Source organism: Trichechus manatus, unplaced genomic scaffold (genome assembly GCF_000243295.1).
Source record: "Trichechus manatus latirostris isolate Lorelei unplaced genomic scaffold, TriManLat1.0 scaffold00048, whole genome shotgun sequence".
In the NCBI taxonomy this organism is placed as follows: Eukaryota; Metazoa; Chordata; class Mammalia; order Sirenia; family Trichechidae; genus Trichechus; species Trichechus manatus.
Window position 1 is genome coordinate 6,815,268 of NW_004443984.1, and position 20,890 is coordinate 6,836,157.

The 20,890-nt window shown below is 49.9% G+C and overlaps 1 protein-coding gene across 3 annotated transcripts in view; it reads right to left on the reverse strand.

The window, feature by feature from the left end:
• EPHB2 (EPH receptor B2) overlaps positions 1-20,890 on the reverse strand; it is a 149,923-nt gene that overhangs the window by 26,305 nt on the left and 102,728 nt on the right. For all 3 annotated transcript variants that reach the window (XM_004377146.2, XM_012555751.2, XM_012555750.2), the window contains exon 5: positions 8,243-8,367. In XM_004377146.2, coding sequence (XP_004377203.1) covers positions 8,243-8,367 — 125 coding nt within the window. The remainder of the gene's footprint in view (positions 1-8,242; positions 8,368-20,890) is intronic.

A 20,890-nucleotide genomic window follows, 5' to 3' on the forward strand; every position in this document is an offset into this window, starting at 1 on the left:
AGCAGTTCTACTCTGTCCTGTAGGGTTGCTATTAGTCAGAATTGACTTGACAACATTGGGTTTGGTAATTTTTATTTTATTTTTTTACCAAGCACAGGGTCCTGCACACAGAGGTCTTCCTCAACACTCACAAGGTGAAGGCCATACTCTTTTGCCTGGCATTTGAGATCCTTTAAGACTAACCTTTGCCAGTCTCTCCTGCCATGTCCCTAGTGCCCTCTTGGCTCTGGTCACACCCGATTACTTTCCCCTTCCCTGGTAGGGCTACTAGATTTTGTTGTTGTTGTTAGGTGCTGTCGAACCAGTTCCGACTCATAGCGACCGTATGCACAACAGAACGATAACACTGCCCGGTCCTGCGCCATCCTCACAGTCGTTGCTATGTTTGAGCCCACTTTTGTAGCTGCAGTGTTAATCCATCTCGTTGAGGGTCTTCCTCTTTTTCGCTGACCTTCTACTTTACCCAGCATGATGTCCTTCTCCAGGGACTGGTCCCTGCTGATAACATGCCAAAGTACGTGAGACAAAGTCTTGTCATCCTTGCTTCTAAGCAGCATTCTGGCTGTACTTGTTCCAAGACAGATTTAGTAAGTAAGAATAAGGTTAAATCTGAATTTCAGATAAACAACAAATAATTTTTCAGTAATAAGTATGTCCCATACAATATTTGGGACATACTTATATCAAAAAATTACTTGTTGTTTATCTGAAATTCAGATTTAACCTTGTGTCCTGTATTTTAGCTCAGTGGTAGCATTCTTGCCTTCCATATGGGAAACCTGGGTTTGATTCCCCACCAATGCACCTCATGTGCAGCCACCATCCATCTGTCAGGGGAGGCTTGTGTGTTGCTATGATGCTGAACAGGTTTCAGTGGAGCTTCCAGACAAGACAGACCAAAAGAAAGGCCTAGAAATCTACTTCTGGAAATCAGCTCATGAAAACCCTATGGATCACAATAGTCCGATCAGCAACCAGTCATGGGGATGGTGTAGGACTGGGCAACGTTCTGTTCCATTGTGCATGGGGTCGCCTTGAGTCGACTTGACAGCAGCTAACAACCTGTATTTCATCTGGCAACCCTACCTTCCCTGGACCCTCTGAGCATTTGCAAGGGCTGTTGCCACTGTCTGAAATGCCCCTTCCTCATCTGCCTCACAATTCTCTACTCCTTGTTCAAGACTCAGCAACAAATGCTGCCTCTTCTGGGAACATATCCCAGATGTCCCAGCCCGAGGTTGCAGGCCCACTGTCTCCTCTTCCACCAGTTGTTCTAATATACACTTCCATCTTCTCGAAGGACTGTGGGCTCCCCAGAAACAGGGACCATGTCTCCTTCTTCTCGGGGCCCCCAGGCTCTGCATATAGTACACGTTACCAACTATTGACACAAACTATGAATAAACATTAAATCTGATGCCCTCAGGTAGTAGCAATCCTATAGGACCTTATAGGGTTTCCAAAGCTATAATCTTCACGGAAGCAGACTGCCATACCTTTCTCCCATGGAACAGTTGGTGGGTTCCAGCCCTCGATCTTTTAGTAAGCAGCTGAGATCTTATACACCGTTCCACCAGGACTCCTGAATGAGCATCAAACCATTTAAAATCTACAAAATATGTGGACTGCAGTAGCAGACTTGGACACTAGGTGTCGCTGTCCAACGTGGAATCTGCTTGGGCTTGAGAAGGGTATGATTCCACAGACTGGGTGGGTGCCCACTAAGCAATGTTTTAAGTTCTCTGATGATAGGAGGAGATGGGAGATTTCATGTTGGTGCCTTGGAAGAGCGAGGAACCAACCTGAGCAGATATCCTCTCTAAAGCCGGGCACGAAGGACAGTATAGGGGACAGAGTGGGAGTAGTTTCAAAATCCAGTTCTTCTACTTAACTGCAGTATGACCTTGGGAAAGACCTTTTATTTCCCTGAGCCTCAGTTTCCTATTCCCGAAAATGGAACAATAAATGCCAAACTTTCAGGGTTGTCGTGAAGAGAAAATTTGGCATGTAGAAGCCGCTCAAGAGGAGTCAATTTACTTCCTTCCTCTCTCTAAACTACAGGTTATCCGAACAGTGATTAAGCACCAATGGGATATGGGAAGAAATTTAGCGGGTGGTATGAAATCAACAAGGAGCTCTGGTGATGCAATGGTTAAGTGCTTGGCTACTAACCAAAAGGTTGGAGGTTCAAACCCACCCAGCAGTTCCACAGGAGAAAAGACCTGGTGATCTGCTGCCATAAAGATTACAGCCTAGGAAACCCTACGGGGCAGTTCTACTGCGTCCTACAGGGTCACTGTGATTCAAAATCGACTCGACTGCACACAACAACAACATGAAATCAACGAGTCCTTAGTTCGAGTACTTACCCCGAAACTCAGGACCTGTGAGGCACCGGGTGGTTCTTTAAACCCTCAGAGCCTTGGTTTTCTCACCAATATCTACCATACAGGGTGGCTGTGGGGATTCCATAGGAAAATGTAGGTAAAGCTTTTAGCACAGCCTTTGGCATATATAAGGATTAATAAATGTTAGCTATCATCATCATAAAAACCAAACTCACTGCTGTCGAGTCAATTCCAACTCATAGTGACCCTACAGGACAGAGTAGAACTGCCCCATAGGGTTTCCAAGGCTGTAAATCTTTACGGAAACAGACGGCCACATCTTTCTCCCTCGGAATGGCGAGTGGGTTTGAACCTCCAACCTTTTGGTTCGCAGCCAAGCACTTTAACCACTGTCCCACCAGGGCTCCTTTTTCTGAGTCAGAATTGACTCAACGACAATGGGATCATCATCATCATTATTATTAACACCATTTTAGAGTAAGCTCTCACCAATGTTCATTAAATGAATGAATGAATGAAGGCAAAGGTGAATGCAGGAGTGAATAAACTCCTCCTCAGAGTCCCCAGGTGGCATAGATGGTTAAGGCTCTGCTGCTAACTGAAAGGCTAGCGGTTCGAATCCACTCAGAGGCCCCTTGGAAGACAGGCCTGGTGATCTACTTCCGAAAGATCACAGCCATTGAAAACCCTGTGGAGTGCAGTTCTACTCTAAACATATGGGGTTGCCATGAGTTGGAATCATCTCAGCTGCAACTGGTTTGCTTTCTGTTTTTTTTCCAGGTACACTGGGCAACAACCTGAATACAGGCTGGACTTTCCTGGTCCACCACTCCCTGCCCCGTCCAAACTTTTGCTCACACTGTTCCCTCTGCCTGTAATGCCCTTCCCCTTTACTTCTGCCTGGCAGAAATGTCTGTTGAATAAACATATAAATCACTGTGGAATACAAGTGTTCATCCTCCACAAGGGGCCTTACAAATAACTCTTCCCCTTGAGCTCTTGGACAGCCAAGGAAAGCAGGAACCTGTGTGCTTTGGGGCGGCTGCCTAAGGAAGCCACCTCCCCCAGGAATGGGTGGGAACAGCCAGCCTTGCGTCTGCAGTGAGGCGAACACCATTCATCAGTGGCATCCGGAAACTTTCCGGCAAAGTGGTTGTCAGCTCAGGGCTCCGGGCAGGCTGGGAAATCCCAGTGGAGCTGGAGAAAGGGCAAACAGAGAGCCCTGTTCCAAAGACGCCCTTTCTAATGATGAAAAGAGGGAGTGGGAAGGTGGGGGTGAGGCCTGCATGGGCCTGTGGGGCCCCATAGCCAACCTCCCTAACTGGGAAGTTCTGCAGCATTCATTAAAGAAATCAATTGCAGGTACCAGGAGGATTCCGCGGTCTTAGGTAATAACTGGCTACAGACTTCTCAAAAATAAATCTCACCACCCGCAGCCTGGCTGGCCCTCCCCAGTGGCGGAGCTGACCCTGGAAGGTAGAGGTGATAGCCGGAGAGTCAGGGACAGAGCCTGAGAGGTCAGGGACAGAAGCTGCTCTTGGTTCTCCTCTTACTCCTCTGCCAGCGCCTCCCTGACACTTTCATCAATTCCGCTTTCTTTCCTTAGATCTTGACGTTCTCCTAGATTCTATCCTCTTCTGCTCCGTTTTCCCATGGCTCACTCTCCTGCCTGCTCTCAGCCATGGCCCTAGCTCTAAGCACCATGCCTACACCTGCAAATCACAAACCCACACCCACCTCAGGAAAAGGCACCATCATCCACTGGGATCCTTTGCACCTCCCTGGTCCCCTGAGCCTCAGAACACTGTCTGAATCCGTCGGCTTCTCACCATCTCTGCTGCCAGCACCCTAGAGCACACCACCATCATTTCCCTCTTGGTGTCCGATGAGAGTCCTTTGCAGGCTCCCTTGTGTCCCTCAGGCCCCCCTTGCAATCTATTCTCCTACAGGAAGCTACAAGGATCTTTAAAGCAATCTGAGTCAGATCACATCATTCCTCTGCTCAGAACCCTCCAATGGCTTCCTGTCGTACCTTAAATCAAATCCAGACTCCCGAGGCCTGGAAGCCCCATCACAACCTGGCCCTACCTCCCTCTCCAACTTCCTCCCCTGCCGCTCTCCCCCTTGCTCATGTTGTTCCTGCCAAACTTGCCTTCTCACTATTCTAAGAACACAGCCAGCACATTTCTGCCCCAGGGCCTTTGCATATGCTATTTCTGACCCCTGGAATGACTCTGCTCTCTTCACTTGTCTGCCTGGTGAACTCCTAGCATCTTTCAAGGCTCAACTCAAATAATACCTGAATGAAGGCTTCTCCTCACTCATGGCCGGATTATTGAGCCCCTCCTTGGTGCCCCCACGTGACCTTTGCTGGCCCTCCTGTGGCTTGTATCACACCTCTTCATGGCTATTTATGTCTGCACCTGTCTATGGAGTCCCTCAGGCAGTCTAGTTACTCTTGGTATTCCCGGGACCCAGCCCAGGGCCTGGCCCAAAGCTGGAGACAGTGAAAGTTGAATGATCCAGTGTCCACCTCCCAAACTGCCTTTCTCTGCAGCCCAGGCCATGGAAGGAGGGACTGACAGAAGTGGGGCCACATCTCATCACAGCTGTACCTGCTCTACTCTCAGCCCTGCCCCCCTCTCTTGCCACTCGTGGCTAAAATCCTCTGTGGCAGGAGCTGGTCCTACCCACCTCTTAAATGTCATGCTAGATGCATCCCTGGTAGAAAACTGGGAGGCAGGAGAGCCAGGTGAAGACAGAGGACAAAGGTCTAAATCCTGGCTCTGCTGCTTACCAGCTGGGTGCTCTTAGACAAGCTACTTAACCTCTGTATACCTTGGTTTCCCCTGCTGTCCAATGGGGTGAATAGTACTACTTCAAGGATGAATTTGAGCAAGTTAAGTAGCATCCCTGTGCCTCAGTTTCCCCTCCTGTCCAATGGGGTGAACAGTACTTCTGCAAAGATGAATGAGATAATGGAGGTGATATGCTTAGCACATAGTTAGCGCTCGTGAAATGTGAGCAGGTGGTAACTGCAGCGATTGCAGAGGTGGGGATGCTTGGGTGGTGGCAGAAAGTAGGGCAGAGCTGCCTCCCAGTTCACACCTCCACCAGCCTGCCCAGCCCCACCCTTCGCAGCGAGAAATAGGTCACAGGCAGGAACCGAGCCGGGATCCCTCATTTCCGCTCCAGTCTTTGGGGACAAACACTTTTAGTTTCATTTAATCATAAACCTTCTTAATTAGCTTTTTTTTTTTTTTCTTTTCCTTTTTGAATTTGGAGTTACTAAGCTGTCCCTGCCAGAGGGAGTGGAAATGCTGGGGCCTCCTGGGCTGGCGAGCAGCTAGTCTGGCTGCCCAGGACCTTGGCTCCTTGGAGGACCTCCAGGCCCATCAAGAGGTGGGGTTGCTTTTCCCATCATCCCCAGCTGTTCCAGCCCTCAGGTGGTCACTCCCCCAGTGATCCAACAACCACTTCCTGAGCACCTACTGCATGCCAGGCATGGGGTGAGGGTGGAGGGATAGCAGAGATAATGGCAAAGTCTCTGCCCTCGAGGGACTTACTGTCTAGCTCCAATGAGACAGCAAATACCTAATTACTCGGTAACATTTAAAGAATTATAATTACCGTAAATGCTAAGGACAAAGGCTAGGTACAACAAGTGGGTAAATAAGGGCCCTCCCTTGGTCTGGGAGCGAGACAGGGCTTCCCTGAGGAAGTGATGTTTAAGCTGAGATTTGAAGCGAAGAGGTGAAGCCAGCCAGGTGGAGGTGAGGGTCGAGGAGTTGTCTAGGTGGAAAGAATTCATCCCTCTGTCCATGCAGGCATCTAGCCATCCCTCTGGTTCCCTTTCATTCACAGGCTCCAACCCTCACTTCTCCTTTTCATTCATTAACACAGTTCGCTCATTCACTGTTCGCAGCCTCTCTGGTGATGTTTGAAGACGGCACAGCCCAAGGGAAGGAGACATTCACTCCTGGAGGAGGTGACATTTTGGTGCCCACCTGGAGATTCTGATGGTGGAGATGAGGGAGAGGCTGGAGGAGAAAGTACGAATAGGGGCCAGGGAGCATGAAGACCCAGGGCACCTTCAGGGGATTTCTGGTGGTCTGTGGTGGCCAGGGCACAGACCATGGGAAGGGGTTCATTTCTTATTTATTCCACCAGTATCTATTGAGTGCATTTTGGTGCCAGGCCCAGGGTGCTGGGGAGAGGGCAGTGAACAGGACAGATGTGTTCCCTGGCCTCTTGGAATGTACTGCCTGGAGGAGGAAATGAGCAAGTAAACAGGCAATTATAAACCTGTTATAAGGCTGGATATGTGTTTGTTGAACCCCTGAGACTCAGCAGGGTTGGCTGATTCAGCAGCTAACAGTGTGGAAGGGCCAGGCTGGGCCTCTGAGAGATGGGATCCTGCAGAGCTGGCTGTAACTGTCCCCATCTATCTTCTTTCAGCCTTTAGGATGAGCCTGTCCTTTCATTTTAGGTCCCCAGGCTTGCCCTCAACTGAAGGATTTCCTATTAGTCATTGACACCTTAGTCTAAGCTGAACCCTGTTGTTGTTAGGTGCCATCAAGTTGGCTCTGACTCATAGTGACCCTATGGACAACAGAAGGAAACACTGCCTGGTCCTGTGCCATCCTCACAACGGTTATGCTTAAGCTCATTGTTGCCGCCACTGTGTCAATCCATCTCATTGAGGGTCTTCCTCTTTTTCCCTGACCCCCTACTTTACCAAGCATGATGTCCTTCTCCAGGGACTGATCCCTCCTGACAACATGTCCAAAGTATGTGAGATGCAGTCTCACCATCCTTGCTTCTAAGGAGCATTCTGGTTGTAGTCCTTCCAAGACAGATTTGCTTGTTCTGAAGTCCGGGTGACATCTTTCCCAGGGCCCTTGCAAATTTTGTGGCTGTTTGGTACCTCAGGGAGCAGGTAATAGAAGTCATCATACAGAGGAGATGTTTTCTGGGCTTCTGCTCTCCAGCCACATGGGTGGCCAGCTACTCTGTCTGCCTTCCTGGCGCCTGTGTGTAGTCCCCATTCAGGTGTGCTGCACTTACCTGGCCTTACATACACGTAGAACTTGCCGGCTGTGCAGCAGGCAGGGCAGATGGGGAGGAAAGGGAAGCAAACTCGCTTCTGCTGAGGGCCAGGCACCATGCTGGGAGCTTTATGTGCCTTCTATCCCTGACCTGCACACCCCCAACATGAGACAGGTGGTCTCACCCCTGCTTTACACAGATGAAAATCACGGCTCAGGTTGAAAGACATCTGCCCAAGATCACAAAGTTGGTTAAAGACAAAGCTGGGATTTGAACCTATGGTTTCTTACGCCTAGTCCAATGCCCCTTCTACTACACCAGTGGCTTCTAACCTGGATCTCTGGGTTCTAGAGGTACCTGAAGGGAGTGTTAAGGGTCTGATTTAAAAGCTCAAACAGAAATCATCTCTCCCCATACAAAGGCCACTCAGGCAGGTGAAAACAAGTGTTTTAGCTGGAATTAGAGCAACACGGCGGGTGGGGTAGGGGAGAAGCTCCAGCTCTCTCACCCTGTGTGGAAGCTTTCTTGAGCAGTTTCAAATCTCTGCTTAATAAGAATGAGTGAATGGCTAATTATTACTTAATAAATGCATCTTTTTGGAAAACCAGTTCTCACATCAGGTCCATGGAAGGAAAGTCAAGATCAGGGGGTCTTGGTGGGTAAAGGGCTGTGACTGTTGCATTTTACCAAGATCATTGACTGGACATCCCAGGCCAGAAAATCAAGGCTCAGAGGGGTCTGTGCAGCTGCCCAAGTCTCCCAGTGGGAGAAGCTCTTTCTGCTGCACCGACCAGCTCGCCTTGGGGTGGGGGGCGGTGGCGGGAGGCACACCGGACCTCAGGTACCTTCTCATAGTACTGTAGCTCATAGTCCAGGATCACACCGTTGGGCTGGTCGGGCTGGGACCACGACAGGGTGATGCTGTCCACGGTGCGGCTCACCTGGTGCATGATGGACACAGCCGACGGAGCTGGAAGAGAAGCCAGAGGTCAGAGGTCAGGAGTCAGAGGTGGGCATAGAGGTGCAGCTTCTGGCTTGACCTCACATGGGGAGCTGGGGATCTCGAGAGGGGAAAGCACTCAGCCAAGGCCACACAACCAGCCTGGGTCCCCCCCAGATGCCTGGGTCCAGGTGAGGGGCAGACGGGCTCACCCAGGGCCGCTCTCTCATGGGCACCCTGAGGTAAAAGACACTGACAGCTCCCACCATCTCTGGGGATCATGTCACTGGGTCCCTTCTCTGGTCCTAGCCCCAGCGGGGTGGACTAGGTACTGTACAAGATGCCGCTCATTCTCTCTGGGAGCTCACAGTCTCCATGGGTGACATACAGACTCTAGACACAGGGACAGTGGCTCTGAGGGAGGAAAGCAGAGGGGACTGTGGGAGCAGAGAAGGTGGGGAGGTTCATTCATTCAACGAATTTGTATTCAGTGCCTACTATGCGCCAGAGAATACAGCAGTGAATAAAACTGATCCTCCCGAATAAAAATAAATAAATCCACCCTCCTCCCACCAATGCTGTTCATGTCCTTGTCAAGGATGGTTGGGGGAAGAAGAGAGAAGTCAGGTGAGGTTGTGTTTAGCACTAGGACTCTCTGAATAAATTAGTCCAATTTCCTTATTTTACAGATGTAGAAACTGAGGTCCTGAGAATGGCTGTGACCAGCCCAAGATCACACAGTAAGTTTACGGCATGCTGGGCCCCTGCCCCTAAGATTCTGAGTCAGCTGGCCTGGGGTGTGGTCTGAGAATCTGCATTCCTAACAAGCTCCCAGGTGATGCCGATGCTGCTGGTCTATGGACCACACTTTGAGGAGCAGTAGATTTGGGGCCAGAGCAGGAAAGTGATTTGTCCAAGGTCACACAGCAGGCAGTGATGGGGCCAGGACTAGAGCCCAGACCTGCTGAGTCCTGGTTGGTATATTTTCCACTCACTGCTCTGCCCCTCTCATTTGCCCAGGCTCAATTATAGAGCCGTCTAGCTCAGAGTCTTGAAACAATGGTACTAGTAGTCCCACGTGGTGAGAGGGCAGGGCCCTTGTAAGGGAAGGGCAAGGATGCGGCTGCCAAAGCAGGTGGGGGCCAGACCACCTGGCCCTGGGTGTCGGAGAACTGTAGAGGAGGGCAAACCTGCTCCTCAGTTACAACACAAGCATGGCATCAAGCTGCTCACCTTGGCAATCCCTGTGGGCCCCAAGATGCCCAGCAAAGAGGAAGGCCCACGGCAGCTAATACCTGTTGTTATTAGGTGTCTTTGAGTCGATTCCAACTCATAGCGACCCCAGGTGACAGAGTAGAGCTGCCCCCTATAGGGTTTTCTAGGCTATAATCTTTATGGAAGCAGATCGCCAGGTCTTTTTCCTGCGGAGCCACTGAGTAGGTTTGAACTGACAACCATTCTGTTAGCAGTCGAGTGCTTAACTGCTGCACCCCCAGGACTCCTTAGCTAACACCTACCACTTCCTTATCACTCATTCTATGCCAGGCGTTTTTCCAAATGCTTAACATCATTTAGCCCCTGGGTGGTGCAAACACTCAACGTGCTCGGCCGCTAACCAAAAGGTTGGTGGTTCGAGTCCACCCAGAGGTGCCTTGGAGACCTACCTGGGAAAAATCAACCATTGAAAACCCTATGGAGCACAGTTCCAAGCTCTCATGGGGCACCTTCAGATCAAAGACACTGACAGACGTGGAAACTGAGATATCCCTGGTCATCCCTGGGGAGGCTCAAGTCCCAGAATGAAGAGAGATGCCCTGGGCCCCTTCTCTGAGGTCGCCATGAGTCAGAGTCGACTTGAGGACAACTGGCTTTGTTTTGTTGTTTTTTACATCTGTTAACTCACGAGGCTGGTATTATTATTATTATTCCTGTCGTACAGATCAGGACATGGAGGCACAGAGAGGTGAAGGAACTCACCCAATGTCACACAGCTAGCAATGGAGCTGAGATTTAAACTCAGCCTCACCCAGGGCCAACATATCCTTTCCTCTCGATTGTCTGCAGCTGATGAGAACAAACCAGGGAGTCTGGAAACCAGGCACCTCAGAGGGCCTCCAAGGACACCCTGGTCCTGCTCCATCCCGCTGCTGCCAGCCTACCTATCTCCACCCAGCTCTGTCAGTTCACCCACCACCCACCAGGCCTGCCCAGGTCCATGAGCTCAGCTGCTGGTGGAGGCAGGTCCCACACGGTGATGGGGGTCCGGCCTGGAGGGTTTAGCTGGCATACTTAGGTTACAGGCAACTAACTCCAGCTCTGATCCCGTAAGCCCCGTAACCCCGGGCGTGGCAAGGAGGAGGCATTTGCTGGGAAGATGATCAAGGCGTCCAGCCGAGGCCAAGCAGGCTGGCCTTTCTCTTGGAATCCAGTGGGATTAACTGCGGAGAAAAGGGAACAGCTGGAAGTTCTCCCACCCCTCCTGCTGCCTGCCGCCCACCCTGGGGTGTCAGGTTTCCTTGTAAGTTGGTCATCTGGGAATTCTGGTATTTTCAATTACTAGCCGGGGCATGCCGGCAGGGGGATGGGGTCAGCGGTGCCCCATGACCCTTGCAAGAAGATGGAGCCCCAGGGAGCAAGCACAAAAGAGGCTTGTGGCCAAGAGCAGAGGAGAAGAGGAGGCCAGCCAGGCAGGGCCTGCTTGGCTGGGGCAGGTGGTCAGGGGCCCTGCTGCCCCCAGCGAGCCCTCACGTTCGAGTCCAATCCTTCTCTAGCTAAGGGACTTCGGGAAGCGGCCTCCCTTTGCGTGCCTCCAATCCTTATCAGGCAGAACGGGTTGGCAGAACAAGATGGTCTCTAAGGGCCTTCTACCACTAGGATCTCATACAGGGCAGGAAGTCTTACTCTGGGTAAGAAAGTGTAGGTTTGAGGGGGCTCACCTGGCTTTGCCTCCACAGCCCTGAGCTCTGAGGAAGGAAGGAAACCGTTCCACTCAGCCTTTGCCTTTTTGCTAGTCAGAGACTCCATGAGCCAAAGTGAGTGGGGAGAAGTCGCCAAGCACAGGACAGTCTGAGACCCCACCCCAAGCCCCAGACTCAGATCCTGCTGCCTCCCTAATATTGCCACTCCCTGCTGAAAGCCCTTGGTGACTCCCCACTGCACCTGAAATAAGACCCAGATGCTCGGCTGTGGCCTGTAAGGCCCACCTGTCCAGTACCTGCCCACCTCCCCCCACCTGCCTTCTCACTCCCAAGCACCATCCACACTGGCCCCCTTTCTATTCCAAACACATGAAAGTCATTGGCCCTGTGGTGTTTCTGCCTGGAACACTCTTCGCCGAGATCTTCCATGGCCAGCAACTTCATTCAGGTCTTGGCTCAAATGTCACCTCCTCCAAGAGGCCCTGCCTGACTATCCTGCTCCCTTCATTCACTCCCCATCCCACTCCCTGCCTGATTTTCTTTATAGCAGGGACATTATCTGAAATTATCTTGTTTATTTATTTAGTAAATGGCCGTGTCTTCAAAAATATTCAATTTCTTAGAGGCAGGGCCCTTGTCCCTCTTACAGTCAATTCTTTACTCCCAGTGCCTGGAACGGTGTGTGGCTCAGAGTAAGTGTTTAAATAATATTTGTTTAAGGAAAGAAGAAAGAGAGGGAGGGAGGGAAGTCGTGAAGGAGGGAGGTAATGAGCGAAGGAAGGAGGAGAGAGCAGGCTCTCATCTTTTCCGGCCATTCAGGACTCTTAGCCAACTGACCACGGTTATGGCTGGTCCCTGGAGCAGTGGCCTCAGGCAGTGTCCCTGAGCAGCAGTGGAAGGCAGCTTGGCTGATATGGAAGTTGCCAACAATTTATTCTTCCTCAGAGCCCGAGCCTACCTGAGGTTGTGACCTGCTGCCATGACAAAGGGTCTCTTGCCAACCAGCTAGCCTACAGCACCACAATTGCTTATTATTGTCCTTGCATTGTCCAGGGTCTGCAGCAGGAACACTGTATCGCAACAGGACTCTTAGGATTTCCTGCTAGTAATGGAATGGCTGTTTTGAGAGTTTGTCTCTTAAATCTGCAGCAATGCAATTAACTCCCAACGATTCAACTGCAATTCTGAGTGACCTGAAGCTAACTCTCGCTAAAAGAATTTCTGCAAACAAAATTCTTCCAGAAAAGGGGTCTTTATTTCTTTCTGATGGGACCAAGGCTCTTAGACAGTGGTGTGGGATAGAAAAAGGGGGAAGCTGAGACATGGTGGTCTAGGGTGGTGCTTTTCCATGAAAAAAAGTTGTTCTGTAGCCAAGGAAGTTTGGGAAACACGGAGTTCTAGACCCCTGCTGTGGAGACTTACAAGGCACACTGGTTTATTCAAGGGTCTGAGAAGTCCTGCAGGGAAGAAACCCAGTTAACTTGGTTGAACATGGTGGTCCCAGTCTCACTTGACCTCAGGATGCTTTTTTCACATAATAGTTATTACTATCTTTCAGAGCTAGCAATAGGGAGAACACATTTTGGAAAATAATGTAGCCAGGAGATGTTATTATTATTACTATTTTTTCCTCGAAACTGAGAAAAGCTCCACTCTAGTGCGGTGACTGGCTGTTTATTTGCCCATTCATTCTTTCCTTGATTCATTGTAGAGTCTTGCCTTCCATATAGGAGACCCAAGTTTGATTCTCAGCTAATGTACCTTAAGTACAGCCACCACCCATCTGTCAGTGGAGGCTTGCGTGCTGTTGTGATGTTGAACAGGTTTCAGTGGAGCTTCTAGACTAAGATGGACCAGGAAGAAAGGCCTGGTGATCTACTACCAAAAATCAGCCAATGAAAGCCCCTCTCTCTGACTCTGCGCTTGACCACACGACTTGCTTTGACCAATGGAATATAAGCAAACATGATGTAAGCAAGGCTGGAAAAGCCCTTGTACATATCTGCTTGCTGTCTTGGTCCCCTGGAGTTGCCATGAAAATACGCCTGGGCCGACCTGCTGGAGGATGAGACATGAAGAGCAGAGTTGTCACTCCAGTTGTCCCAGCCAAGGCCACTCTAGACCAGCTGTCAGCAGTCAATCCCCAAACATAGGACAGAGCTCTGCCAAAATCCAAAGAGCTGCCGAGTGACCCACAGAAGATGGACTGCAGACCTATGAATGTGCCTGCGAAGACCAGAGCAACCACCCAAGTGGCCTGGAGACTTGTAAGCTCTGTAAATGCTTCTTGTTTTACGCCATCAGTTTTGTGGTTGATTGTTAAATAGCATTACTGCGGCCGTGGCTATCTGCTATTTTTCTTCCTGTTATATGCAGCCAAACCCAACCTTAACTGATACTGGAGGCTGGCGATGGCTTCCCTGCAGAAAGCTTGGGAGGATCAAAGAGGAGGATGCATGTGGATGGCTCGGGCTGGGGAGGAAAATGTCCTGTCTCTCTCTCTCTCTCTCCCCCCAGGCCTGAGCCTCACTGGGGGCTCTCTTGGCCCATCTCTCTCTGATCCTCTCGACCCCCTGGGAGAGAAGTAGGTGAGTACATGTTCATGACAGTTCCAGAGACTGAACCATTGTGTGGCCGCCCCACAGGAGGGCAGGAGGATCAGAGGAGAACACGGGTGGCAGAAAGGGCTTTGGAAAGTTGAAAGTCTTTCCATGAGAAAGCCATGTGGAGTGGTGTCATGGACAGAGACCTGGCCAGGGTGTTGGAGACCGGCTCTGCCAAGGACCTGCTGTGTGAACTTGGGCAGCCACATAGGAACTTTTCTGGGTCTCAGTTTTCTTATCTGTAAGAGAAGGTAGTTGCACTAGATGAACTCCAAGGCCCCTGCAGTGCTGATGTGTTTTGATTTGACTTATGCTACTGTGATAAGCAGAATAATGGCTACCCCTAAAGACAGCCGTGTCCAGATCTCCAGAATCTGTGAGTATGTCAGCTTGCATGGCAAAAGGGACTTTGCAGATGTCATTAAGGTTGTTGTTGTTGTTAGGTGCCATCAAGTTGATTCCAACTCATAGTGACCCCATGTGACGTAGCAGAACTGCCCCACAGGGTCTTCTAGGTTGTAATGTTTACAGGAGCAGATCTTTAGTTCTTTCTCCTGTGGAGTTGCTGTGTGGGTTTGAACGGACAACCTTTTGCTTAGCAGCGAGTGCTTAACCATTGAGCCACCAGGGCGCATACCTTAATAATCTTAGACTATCCAGATGGGTCCAGACTCATCACATGAGTCCTTCCCAGCTGAGAGACAGAGAACCAGAGAGCTGCAGCATGAGAAGGATTCACCACCCTGTTGCTGTTTCTGAGATGTAGGGGGACTGGTTGCCAGGACGGGAGGGAGGCCTCTAGGAGGTAAGGGCCATCCCCCACTGACAGCATGGAAATGAAGGCCGCAGTCCTATGATTACATGGAACTGAATTCTGCCAACAGCCCCAACAAGCAAGAAACGGATCGTCCCCTAGAGCTTCCAGGGAGGAATGCAGCCCCAGCGACACTTTGATTTTAGCCCAGTGAGAATGTCGACCTACAAAACTGTAAGATAACAAATGCGTGTTGTTTTAAGCCACCAAGTTTGTGATAATTTGTATGGCAGCAGTAGGAAACTCCTGATTTCATCTTCAGCCTGTTGTTGTTAGCGGCTGTCACTTCGGCCCCCGACTCATGGTGACCCGTGCACAACAGAATGAAACACTGCCTGATCCCCATGAGCGGTTGTGGATCAGACTGTTGTGATCCATAGAGTTTTCACTGGCTGATTTTCAGAAGTAAATTGTCAAGCCTTTCTTCCTAGTCTGTCTTAGTCTGGAAACTCCACTGAATCCTGTTCAGCTTCATAGCAACACTGACAGACACGTGGTGGCTGCACATGAGGTGCGTTGGTTGGGATTCGAATCCAGGTCTTCTGCACGGAAGGTGAAAATCTACCACTGAACCGCCACTATCCTCTAACTTAAGCTTAGCTGCCATGTATTGTCTACCTGCTATATGCCAAGTGTACGTTATTGCTAACTTTACAACTATCTGGCAAAGCTGGAATAATAAATGCCCATTTTGCAGATGAGGAAACTGAGGTTTAGAGAAATAAGGTCTCCTATGTAGCCGGGTCACGTAGCTTGGAAAGGGCTGTGCTGGGACAAGGGCAGAGGCTGTTGGGTCCAGCACTGATGCCTTTTCTCCCACACAACCAGCTAGGGCATGGGGACATGAAAGCTTCCTAATTGGTCAATCTACTGCTCATTACAGGCAGCCTTGAAGGCCGTAGACACCCACCCCACCCCACCTCTGCAGAAGGCATGATCTTGCCCACACTGGGTCCCTAAGAATGCAGCGATGTCATTATTCAGACTCTGCCATTGACTTACTGTGTGACCGCAGGCAAGTCACTTAACTCTCAATGCCTCTCCTTACCTATAAATCAAACCAAACCCACTGCCATCAAGTTGATTCCAAATCATGGTGACCCCGTGTGTTACAGAGTAGAACTGAGCTCCATAACGTATTCTTGGCTATACCCTTTACAGGCAGGAGCCCAAGTGGTGCAGTGGTTAAACGCTTGGCTGCTAACCAAAAGGTCGGTAGTTCAAACCCACTAGCCATTCCTTGGGAGGAAGACGTGGCAGTCTGCTTCCATAAATATTACAGCCTAGGAAACACTATGAGGCAGTTCTACTCTGTCCTAGAGGGTCACTATGAGTCAGGATCAACTCAGTGGCAACTGGTTAATCTTTACAGAAGCAGATCTCCAGGCCTTTCTTCCATGGCACTACTGGGTAGGTTTGAACCGCCAACCTTCCAGTTAGCAGCTGAGGGCAAACTGTTTGTGCCACCCAGGAACCTGTTTCCTTACCTATAAAACACGATAATGATAGCACCTACCTCGTAGTGTTGTTGTGAGGGTTACCCACCAAGGGCTTAGCACAATGCCTGGCACATAGTTAACATAGTAAGCAAGAGACAAATGTGAGCCATTATTCTAATTGGAGTGATTACAGAACGATCTCCGCATTTTGAATGCCTCCTCTGAATGGACCAGGCAATATATGAGGGACCTTGCATGCATTAGCTCAAATCCTCACAGCCATCCTGCAAGGAGAGGCTGAAAATACCCATGAGGAAGATGTGATCAGAAGTGGACAAAGTGACGTGTCCAAGGCCATGTACTGGCAACTGGCCAAGCTCGATTCAAAGTCAGGTTCATCCGCCTGATTCCAAAGCCTGGGCCTTTCCCCCTCTTCCAACCCCCTCTGGAACCTGGCAGAGGTGACTGTTTAGAGCTTGTTCAGGGTGAGATCCTGCGGGGCTCAAGCAGTGTCCCGAGCAGCCCTGGAGGGCAGCCAAGAGTACTGGGGAGAGCCCTTGGGGACAAGCCTGGCGTGGCTGAAATGCTGACACCCCCTCCCCATGTCTGCATGGCTGTCTCCTCCTTGTCATTGGATCTCAGCTTAAATGTCACCTCCTCAGAGGCCCCTCTGGCCGCCCACCCTAAGGCGCTCCCTCCCTCCTGTCCCTCTCTGGAGTTGTACTGTTTGTGTTGAGGGCCAGGGTGGCTGAGATCATAGGCTCTGGACAGCCTGAATCCTAGGTGGACCACTTGCCAGCTAAGTGACCCTGGGCAAGTTGCTTAACCTCCCTCAGTCCCTGTTTCTTCATCTTGCAAGTGGGGATATGCAACCTAGGCCAGCCTCCTTCCCCTGGGGGGTCTTGAGCACGGCTTGTGACTGCGGGGTGGAAAGGCGTTCTGGAGAGGCTGAGTGTGGCTGGAAGGCTGCATGACGGCTTTATGAAGTCAGAAGACGGTGCTGGCCGTAGTGGAAGCGAGGGGATTGCGAGCAAGGCCCCGTCACTTGCCCAAAAGAAATACTTTTCCCTTTTAAGGCAATGAGCTGGATATTTATATACTAAATTTTAGGGTCTGTTTAAAACCGACCACTGAATGTGCTTGTCTGAAAACCAAGTCCCCAGCTTTGCCTTTCAGCCTTATCACATTTCTCCATACCCTGCCTCACTCCACGCTTCTCAGAACCTTCCACAACTGTTCACTGAGCATTCACTGTGGTGCGCCCCACTCTTAAGTGCCGGGAAAAACACGGCGAGAAAAAGCAGACCCATTCTGTGCCACCATGTGATGATGGAGGAGGGAAAGAGACAGGGAAACAGGAAGTAAATATTCCAAGACCAAGACATGAGGCTAAAATCTCAACTTTGGGATCTAGAGAGCCATGTGCTGGGGTGGGGTGTCTGACCAAGTCAGGAAGGTCAATGAAGATGAGCTAAGGTCTGAAGGAAGAGCAGGGTGAAGAGCATTCTAGGCAGAGGGAACAGCATGCCCAAAGTTCCCACGGCAGAGGGGCCTGGTGTACAGGAGGAATAGAAAGGAGGACCCCTCCTGCCTCCTGTACCTCCTTCCACCTGGGATGCCTTCCTTCTTGCACAATTCCATTTCTGCTTGTTGAAATCCACTCTACTCTTTAAAGTCAAGCTCAACTGCATCCTCTTCCAGGAAGACTTCCATGACATGCCCTTTTCCCATTCCTCAGGAAGAACCGGTCTCTCCTGCCTGTGATCTCCCTCACTTCCTTGAGCCCCTCTGTGGGCCCTCATTTATGCCATCTTGTATGTAGACTGTGTCATGTCTCATCTCCCTGCTGTCTATAGATGCCATTGAGCTGGTTCTGACTCATAGTGACCCTATGTACAACAGAACAAAACACTGCCTGGTCCTACACCAATCTCACAATCATTGCTGTGTTCGAGCCCACTGCTGCAGCCAATGTGTCAATCCATCTCGTTGAGGGTCTTCCTCATTTTCATTGACCCTCTACTTTACAAAGCATGATGTCCTTCTCCAGGGACTGGTCCCTCCTGATAACATGTCCAAAGTATGTGAGAAAAACCTTGTCATCCTCACTTCTAAACCTCCAGGACAGATTTGTTCATTCTTCTGGCAGTTCATGGTATATTCAATATTCTTCACCAACACCATAATTCAAAGGCATCAATTCTTCTTTGGTCTTCCCTATTCGTTGTCCAGCTTTCGCATTGCATATGAGGTGATGGAAAATACCATGGCTTGGGTCAGGTGCAACTCAGTCCTCAAAGTGACATCTTTGCTTTTGGGCACTTTAAAGAGGTCTTTTGCAGCATATTTGCCCAATGCAATATGTCATTTGATCTTTTAAAAAAAATTTTAATGTGCTTTAGGTGAAAGTTTACAGCACAAATTAGTTTCTCATTCAAAAATTTATACACAAATTGTTTTGTGACATTGGTTGCAATCCCCACAATGTGTCAGCACTATCCCCCTTTCCACCCCAGCTTCCCATGTCCATTCATCCAGTTTTCCTGTCCCTTCCTGCCTTCTCATCTTGCCTTTGGGCAGGAGTTGCCCATTTGGTCTCTGTACTTGATTGAACTAAGAAGCATGTTCCTCACATGTGTTACCATTTGTTTTATAGGCCTGTCTAATTTTTGGCTGAAAAGTGGGCTTCGCCAGTGGCCCCAGTTCTGAGTTAGCAGGATGTCTGGGGGCCATAGTCTAGGGGATTCCTTCAGTCTCTGTCAGACCAGTAAGTCTGGTCTTCGTTTGATTTCTTGACTGCTGCTTCTATGGGCATGGATTGTGGATCCAAGTAAAACGAAATCCTTGACAATTTCAATCTTTTCTCCATTTATCATGATATTGCTTATGCTCTAACCAGGGCATAAATCCTCAAGGACAGGACCTGTGTCTTCTCAAGTCTAGACTTGGAGACACATGCTCCTGGGTTTAAATCCTAGTTGAAGCCACTTAGTAGTGGGTCTTTGCATAAATGACTCTGCCTCTCTGGGCCTCAGTTTCCTTATCTGGCAAAGGGACATAATGTGGTGAGGGTGTGATGTGGCTGCACAGTCCTCAGCTGGGCTCTGAGCATCCCTGAGAGAATGGGGCTTGTCAAGGGGCTGGGAACAAAGACGAAGGCGAAAGGGTTGTTAGGATCCAGAAAGCCTCAGGGCTTTGAGGGCTTAAGGGGGCTTAGACTCACTCAGACCTGAGTTTTCCAAATTTGTCTGGGGGTAAGAAACACCTGAGTCACTTGTTAAAAATACAGATTCCCGGGACCCACTCTTAGGTTCTGATTCAGCAGATCTGGGATGGGGTCCAGGAACCTGTGTTCTGGGAAATCTCCCATATACAGTAAAACCTGCGAGAGCCGGAACTTGATGGGACTGCCTTGTTTTTCTGGGTCTTGCAAGTTTTCTGCCTTTGACAGGATGCATTTTCTATTGGTCTCTATTAGTGGAAAATATTGACGCTTTCCTTCTCTGACAGTTTTGGCCTTACACAGGTTCTGGCTTTTGAGAGTTTTACTATAATTCTGATGAACAATCTGGTGGGGAAATTGAGGCCCAGAGGGAGAAAGTGATATTAAGTGTGGTAGATTGGATTAACGATCCTAGTTCTTCCTCCCTTGTAACAGGATTATGCACCTATGCCCTTTGCCAAGTAACTGTGCAGGGTCTGCCTACGTGGGCAAAGAACACCAATGCTGGGCTTGGCCATGGGACTTGCTTTGGCCCATGCAATGTGAGCGGCTGCACCCCAAGCAGAGGCTTTAAATGTGCTGGCGTGGCACGGCTTGGTCACTGCTCCTGCCGTTCACCATAAGAGAAACAAGCCTAGGGTAGCTGCTGGCCTAAGGACAATGAGGAGACAGACACATTGTCAGACTGAACCCAACCCACATTCTGGAGTCCACCCAGCACAGAAAGCCCAGCCAAGATTAGCTGAACCTCAGCTGACCCATAGACTCACTCACCCATTTTAAGTGAAAAAATACATGTTTATTGTTGTGTTTGCTTGTTGCTTTTGTGGGGCGTTTTTGTTACACAGCACTATTGCAGAAATAGCTGACTAGTACACTAAGGTTACATAGCAAATAAATGGTAAAGCCATGATTAGAACCCAGATGCCCTGCTTTTAGCCCAGTCCTCATTTCTCACTGCTTCTGTCTTTCAATTCTGAGGGCTCCTCCTGCACCTCTGCTCTCTGGAAGCCCTTCCCTTCCATATTTTGCCCTGTCTCCATTCCCCGGAGACTTCCAGCTCCAGATTTCACCAGGAGCCCCTTGCTGCTAACAGACTGAGTCTCCTCGAGCAGGCAGCTCTACCCTCAGGGCTCCCAGATGTATACAGGGGAGGCCTCCACAGTTAGGGAAAGGGCTCCCAAGGCCCTGCGGGATTGAAGCTTCTCCCAGCTGAAGACAGTTCTCCTCCTCCACTCCTGTTGGGAGCCTGGGCTTCCCCAGCTCAGAGCTGGACAGACTCATAGCTGAGGCTCGCTAATTTGTTAGGTGTCTTCGCCAACCTCTGCTGTCTCTGGAGAGTTCTCTCAGCTTGCCTGCCTCCAGTCAGCTCTGTTGGGACCCTAATCTGAGTGAGGCTTCAATGCTCCACATGCTCACAAATGTCCTGTCAGCCACAGGAACACCACAAACATTCACACACAAAACCATACTCTTTCTCAGACAAAAACACACACATGTACATGCACGCACACAGCGACATTCAGACATACATACAAACTCATGCTCTAACACAC